A 7,130-nucleotide genomic window follows, 5' to 3' on the forward strand; every position below is an offset into this window, starting at 1 on the left:
CACACATGCCCGTTTTGTCCGATGTGTCCCACGTCCATACAAAGGCACAATGAAACAGTTTGTGTATGTGGCTCTGACGAGTATGCCATACTGTGCCCACACTTAACACATAAAGCAATCAAAGAAGTTGCCGCAAATTGTACATCCACTAGGCCAACCGTGCTTTCAACACTGCCACACCATGATTTTCACCAGCTGCAGGCCAGCACTAATAAGAGATGCTAATGCCAGCTCTGTTACATAAAGCATGGGCATGCTCTTTTTGCAGATATAACCCATGAGGCCTGCGTAATGGTGAGGAGGTAGTGGCTGGGGCACTGTGGACCCTTTACGATGCATAAGAAGCTGGTTTTGTTTAAAACGCTTTATTGGCTTATTACTGGTCAGGCTAAAGTTTGTAAGAGATACAATCCTTTCTGTGTATCCTTTCTGTGCATTTTTTATTCGGTGTCTCTTGTAGGGTATCCTTTCAAGTCTATAAATACAATTCCCTAAAGGTGTTTCGAAATTGGTGTATGGGCATGCTCACGCTGAGACTGAGTCCCTCCCCATCTATAATTTTCCAGAAACAAGAAACAAAAAAGAGCCCTTGTACCCCATTTGAGTGGCTGATGGTGCATACAAAAACTTAAGCTGTCCGAACGAGTACGTATGGTTCGTGGTTACAAACGTTTTAATGTGAGGGTGTGTGTTGTGAACAGCGATGGTAGTGTAATTCATTAAGAGATTCAGACATTAAACCCTTTTATCACAGACTTGTTTATCAAATATAGAGATCTATGATCACTGTTATATTCTGAAATGCTCTGCGATTTAATGCAAAGCAGAAAGAAACGCATATTGGTGCCATTTGCCCCCCTTTCCCACTCTCATTGAGGTATCTTGAAAGAGTACAATAGGAGTGTACCAGACTCTCCATCTTGGAATGATGATAACCTTATATCAGAAAATAATTACTATGGTTAGTGTAGTATTACATCTTGCAAAATTCAAGTGAGGTGGCACGAACAGAACGCCAGCAACACAGGGCCAGTGGTCCCTCACAACCTGGAAGGTTGGTTGCAACGCAGTGTGCGAGTACGGACCGCTTGAAACTGCATTCAGGCCAGGCCTCCCCTAAGAGCAGGTGACAGAACAACGATTTACTTGGGCAGCAACAGCTGTGTTTTCACCTTAGATTTCTTCTGTAAAGTACTTAAATTACAAAGCAATGAAACCAGCTTTAATTGTATAGCATTGATTTATTGATATTAAGGAGGGTTTTGAGGCGCGACATAGGGGTGTAATTTGGGAGTGACCTTTCTAGGGATCTAGAAGTGCACTACTCATCAAGGCTCCACACGCCAACCGTTTCGTCTGCCCGGAGGATGCTTTTACTGCACTGCTTGCTCCCTTGTTTGAGGAAATAATGGGGGATTTATTTTGTTTAACATAATATGTTAATGTTGCTATGCTCAAGATTCAAGAGACCCTCCCCACCTGCCCCCTTCTTCATTGCTCTTGACTGGGCTGGGCGAGGAAGAGTATTTGTTTTTACTTAAATGCTTACCACCAATGGATTTACAGTGACAGGAGCGAGACAGAGTTTTATGAAAATGGAAAAAAAAAAGCCATTAACACTCACCTTTTAATTGTGAGTGCTACAAGTTGCGTAGCCAGTGTTAGAATGGCAAGTTGTATGGCGATACATAGTCTCTCACAAAGGATTGACTGTGTGCAGCCTCCAGGGTATATCAGCGAGGCCCTGGTCAAGATCAAATTGCTCCTGTAGCAATGGGGAAAGCTTAATCTGACCTTGTGGGACATGGTGAGTGCCGCTTGTTCACAGTTGTGGTTACAGATTGTGGTTACAGAATGAGAAGGATACTGTAGCTCCCATCCCCTTGGACTCGTCCCCATCAATGGACAAGCTGACAAATTTCCCATGTTCCTATCAATTGATCAAAGGCTGGAGATGGACGGCAACATCTTTCCTCGTGATGTAGTCTCAATATGGGGTAGTCCCAATATGGGGTAACTCTACTCTGAAGATTTGTGATACAATGCTTTTCTGGAGTCGGTCCTCAGAAGTAATTAGCGAAATCAGGGCTATCTAGGTTCATCATTAAATAGCTGCATTTGAGCTATAGATATACACTGCTCGGGTGAAGAATATTTCAACTGCTCCACCGGCCTACAAGCTAACCGGACACCTTAGTAGGGAATTAGATCCATCCGTTTTCATTGGAGAGTCAGAACGCCGAAGTAAAAGGGTACCCATCAATTCAACAGCTGCAATAGTAACGCAAATAGTCAGCAGTTCATATATCACTCACTAAACTTCAATGCTGCACTAATAAAAACGCAATTCGCTTTTTTATAAGCATAGAATTCATGAAATTCATGCCTTCTTGGATGACCTTCAAAGTACACTCTGATGTACGTACATTAACCTTCCGAGTTATCGAATACGCCCACGAACAGGATATTGCTCACAATAGATCGACATGCATGTAATGCAACCCTAATGGCTAGCAGCTGCAATCCCAAAAGGCTAAACTAACCTGAAAGACGAGCGGCCGTTGAAGTCTCCAGTGTCTTGAATTTTGAAGAAGTATGGCGTGGAAACCCATTGTTGGCTTTGATAAGTCAGTGAATATTAAAAGACTGTAGTCATCACCTGCCAAAATGGCCACATTCACACAATTCACACAGTAACTGCAACGAATAGGTAAACGATCCCTTTTTCAGTAAATAATGATGTAGTGCACTATGTTCAAATTTAGGGCAAGTACTGGCGAGCACCTGCCCTTTTGATATCAACGTGAATTTCACTACATGCAAATCGGGTGATGTGGACAGTTTAGGAACAAAGGAGTGCAGGCAGTCATGCCAGTTGAGAGAGCTCTCCCTCCCTCGATCACAGAAGTCAACCCATGCCTCTTTTTTTTTTTTTTTTTTATATATAACAGGGAACTTGCTAAATGATGTCTAGACCAACTGGAATAGAACGCTTCACGCACTGGGGGGGGGAGGGAGGGGGGGGGGGCAGGAGGACTAAACCAATGAAATGATCTTTAAAGTCTTCCAGATGTTTATGTCGCTGTGCATCAGGAGCACATTTTACTCAAAAACAATAAGCAATTGCTTCCAACGGGGAAAACATATGAAGTAAAAATACTCCTAAAAAAATAGATAACTGCCACATAGAACAAGCTCCACGTATAGTTCTGGCCAGAGGTAACACTGCAAATTCGAAGAAAGGACCGCCAATATTATCCTGCCTAATCTGAAAAGGGACTTTAAGGTAAAGATTGATCCTTTCATTTGCATGCAATATTAGGTGCAATGAAGTACGTATTACAGACAGATGTTTTTATTGAATTACATTTGGACTCTTTGAAATAAAATCGTTCAGTACCAATTAAAAAATTAGGCAATGTTATCTGTAGCCCAAGGAGGACTATTTATGCAAAACGTTTTCCACTTTATTCGTGGTATTTGGTTCTTCTCACTTTTAATTGTTTTCTGCGTGTGCATGTTTTAGTTACAGGGTGGAAGTTGGCACGGAAAAAGATCCCCAAAGTGTGCATTTTTGTACCGTCTGTGCAATTGTCCTTGATTGCACTATGAAGTGCAAAAAAGCGTAACTTTCTTCTTGAATTTTGAAGTGGGGTGTGGGGCGGACATGGTCATAACTTGGCAAAATGTCCACATAAAGACAATTCACACAGTAACTGCATCGACATTGAATGCCAAAATAGCTCTTTAAGGAACAGAAAACATAACTATTTTTCAGTAAATACCAGAAGGCACTGTTTAAATTTATGCAAAGTACTTCCGTACAGAATATGTTCGTGTTATTGGTTTCTATTCCACGTCGTCTCAACTTTAAAGTACTTCCTTCTATACACGTTTTAGTTACAAGTTGGCAATTGCGCAAAAGTGACCACCACTCTGTGCTCCTCTTGCACCTTTGTCCTGTCTGTAATTGTCCTAATGCTTATATCTGCTTTAAGAATGTGCTAAACATACAATATTAAGTGTTTATATCACACACACACAATAAAAGCCAACACAAACAACCACTGTTCTGTATTCACATATAAACGCGTACATATGGTAGCGATCCCTGTAACATAACAGTGCAATAAGAGACCCATTGTATGACTAGCAAAGCTTCCCCGGCCCTGCTGACACCCACATCCCTCGCCACAGGGCTCACCTGCTGCAGGAGACGCCGGGCGCGCTGCAGCACCTCCTCGTGGCCCTCCCTGCGCAGCTCGCTCAGGCTCTCGTAGTACTCCTCGGGGTCGCCGCTCTCGCTAAACAGAACCCGCGAGAGGATCTTCCAGCCGCAGGTGTCCAGTGCGTGGCCCAGGTAAAGCTGCAGCTCGCGGCAAAGGCCCTCCACGGGCGGCGCAGGAGGCTCCGGGGTTCCAAATAAAGCAGCCCACACCCCGGCCGGCTCGGCGGGCAGTGCCGGCAGGCAGTGCTCCAGCTCGGCGTTGACGGCGCAAAGCTGCTGGTGCACTGCACGCAGGTCCCGCGAGGAGAAGAGACCAGCCCAGCTGCATTGCTCCTCGTCCGGCTCCAGCAACGGCTCAGGCTCCCCGGGTGCAGGCCGCAGGGGGCTCCCGCGGCTGCAGCTGCGCCGGCGCTGGGCTGTGCGGTTGTGGCAAGTTACAGCAAACTTGCCTTCCTCCTCATTCCAGGCAGCGATGAAGACAAACGTGCTTTTATCCGGCTCCTCGAAGACATGCGGCCGCACCGACACCCAACCAGCCTCCAAGGGCTCCTCCACAGCGGACATGACCGCCTGGCTCCGGGCCCTCAACTGCACATCACAGACGCAGTCTTTTCCCCCGCCACTCCGGTCCCCGTCACGGGGTTGCACTGTCCCAGCTGCTGAGGTCGCCCTCCTTTCCTCTGCTCTCTCCCCCCGCCTGTCCCAGGCGAGTGCCCAAGTCCTTCCTTGCTCTTAGACAACCACTTCCCAGGTGCACCGTTTCCGCTCTCACCATCTGCTGCTGCCAGACCGATCTCGCCCCCCCTGAACTGTCCGGGCCCTCTCTTAAACGTCTCTAACTTCGGGGAATCTCCCCATTCAGAACTCCGTATTTTCGATGCCAGCAGAGCCTCTTTGTTGCGCAGTATTTCCTGCTTTGCTCGGCCGGAAGATCTCGCTCTACTTTACTATTCAGACCGTCGCTTTCCGTCTCTCTCCGGGCTGTCCACTTTCAGATCCCCACTTACTCCGTATCAGCAAATCCTCTTTGCGCAGTGTCGTTTACTCTCTTCCTGGCCGAGGTTCGCCTGTCAGGATTCGTTTACATCGATCCGTTACCTAACGACTCTTCACTGCCTCGGTTAGCAACCTCCCTCCGCCAACCTTTCTTTCCCCGGTTTCCTGCGCATCACCTCCAGCTGCCCCCGGGGTGATTGTTCCAGTGGCTCCTCCTCCTGCTCCCTGTCACCACGGTCTGCCTCGCTCCTACAGAAACAAAACAAAAAGCAGCAGCTCTCCGGGTAGTGACGTGGAAAAGTCTGGGAGGAACGTAAACATGCGCACGTGCGACGGCGGCGCCGGGTCAAGTCCTACGCGTGCGCACTGCTGTTCTCGTTGATCATTACAGTTCTGAAGAGACACGTATCGCTGAAGTGTTAGGGACGATTTGGACGCTAGAAAGAAGATGAACCGGCGTTACCAAACTTGCCGGAGATTAAGTACAGCGCGCATGGACAATCGCGTCAATCGTAGATTTTGCCCCTCACCGTTTAAGACGCTGAGAGCTGTTTAGAGCCCTGTCGTTAGGATAGCAGAGTGTTCCTCCACACAACAGAAGAGTGGTCTCTGTGGTAGCCAGTGCTGCGGAGGTGGGCACCCGCGCTTCGAGAAAGCACTGGAAGGTAATCTGGGGGAAAAGGTGACAGTGGGACAGAACGCATGCTGTCACACACCACACGTGCAACAGGAGGTAATAAAGCAAACAGCTTCTCCCTGCCACTTACAGTTTTGCTTATGGCAACACCAGAAGGAGGAGGCGGGACAACAAAGGGGGACACCAAGGTCGACCTTCGGCACCAGCCGGCTGGGGAAGTAACAAAGCCCCCACAAGCACTTAAGGCCTCAGGTGAAACTGGGGGAATAAAAGCAGGCACCAGAGATGGAGAATTCAGTGTCACTTGCTACTCTGGACGGGGCACAAGAGTCATTCTACGCGCACAGAATGCTTTTCATTTCCTTTTTTCCGAGCATTGGCCTGCTCGTTCTGGGATCAAATCCATGATCTTCACCCTGGTCCGGTAAGGTGCAGATTTACAGTGTGAGCTATTTGCGTGGAACATTGGAACTAGACTGTGGGCTTCACCTTGCTTTGGTGAGGTCCCACCAGCCTGTTGCAGGGAGAATGCAGCAGGCTCGTCCACCACGGGACTACAAGATTCAAGGCATGCTACCTGCATGGCGACAAGCATGCCGAAACCCTCTGGGAGACCACGGGTAGCAGTGATCCAGAGAAAGCAGGTTTCAGCGAGCATGAAAGTGCAAGGCTGGCATTCGGCAAAAGTCCACAGCATTTTCAGTCCCTCGGGCTATGCCATTATGGACGGAGGAACATAAACGGTTTACATTTTAATTGCAGTCAAGCATTTTCAGGCTCATGAAACCAGCGTTTCATGGAGCAACTTGGTGTTTATGCGTAGAAACCGGCAGAAGCAAGGAAAAGCTGCATCGTGTGAAATACTGAGAACAAAGGCAGCGAGAAGTAACCACAAAAAGCACTTACCGCCTAAAATAGGAGCACGGACAGCAGTACAGACGACCCGTCAAAGTGCAAGAGCTGGCATCACAGCAAAGGCAGCCGGAAGAGGCCTGCCGCCTGGAACGAGATGGAAGAGCGAGCCCGCCCGGGATTGCCGGGACAACACGAACTGGAATGATCCGCCCGCTTGTTTGCAGTACCCTCATGTCTCCTGTATCAGATGTACCTGAACGTGCAGTACACAGGCTCAACGTAGCGCTGTCCGCAGCCCTCTGCAACATGATATGATATGATATGGTATTTGTAACGCGCCTATACACAAGTGTTTCAAGGCGCGACGAGGCAGGGAGGGGGGTACAAGGGGAGACAGAAAACGATCCTACTAGG

General features: G+C 48.0%; 1 protein-coding gene across 1 annotated transcript in view; it reads right to left on the minus strand.

The window, feature by feature from the left end:
* Window positions 1-5,494, minus strand: part of JMY (junction mediating and regulatory protein, p53 cofactor) — a 1,013,065-nt gene extending 1,007,571 nt beyond the window's left edge. Inside the window, exon 1 of the mRNA XM_069627416.1 lies at window positions 4,205-5,494. Within this exon, the coding sequence (XP_069483517.1) occupies window positions 4,205-4,792 (588 nt within the window). The 5' untranslated portion in view covers window positions 4,793-5,494. The remainder of the gene's footprint in view (window positions 1-4,204) is intronic.
* Between the last annotated feature and the right edge of the window lie 1,636 nt (window positions 5,495-7,130).

Source organism: Ambystoma mexicanum, chromosome 6p (assembly GCF_040938575.1).
Source record: "Ambystoma mexicanum isolate Mex_15411 chromosome 6p, UKY_AmexF1_1, whole genome shotgun sequence".
Lineage (NCBI taxonomy): Eukaryota > Metazoa > Chordata > Amphibia > Caudata > Ambystomatidae > Ambystoma > Ambystoma mexicanum.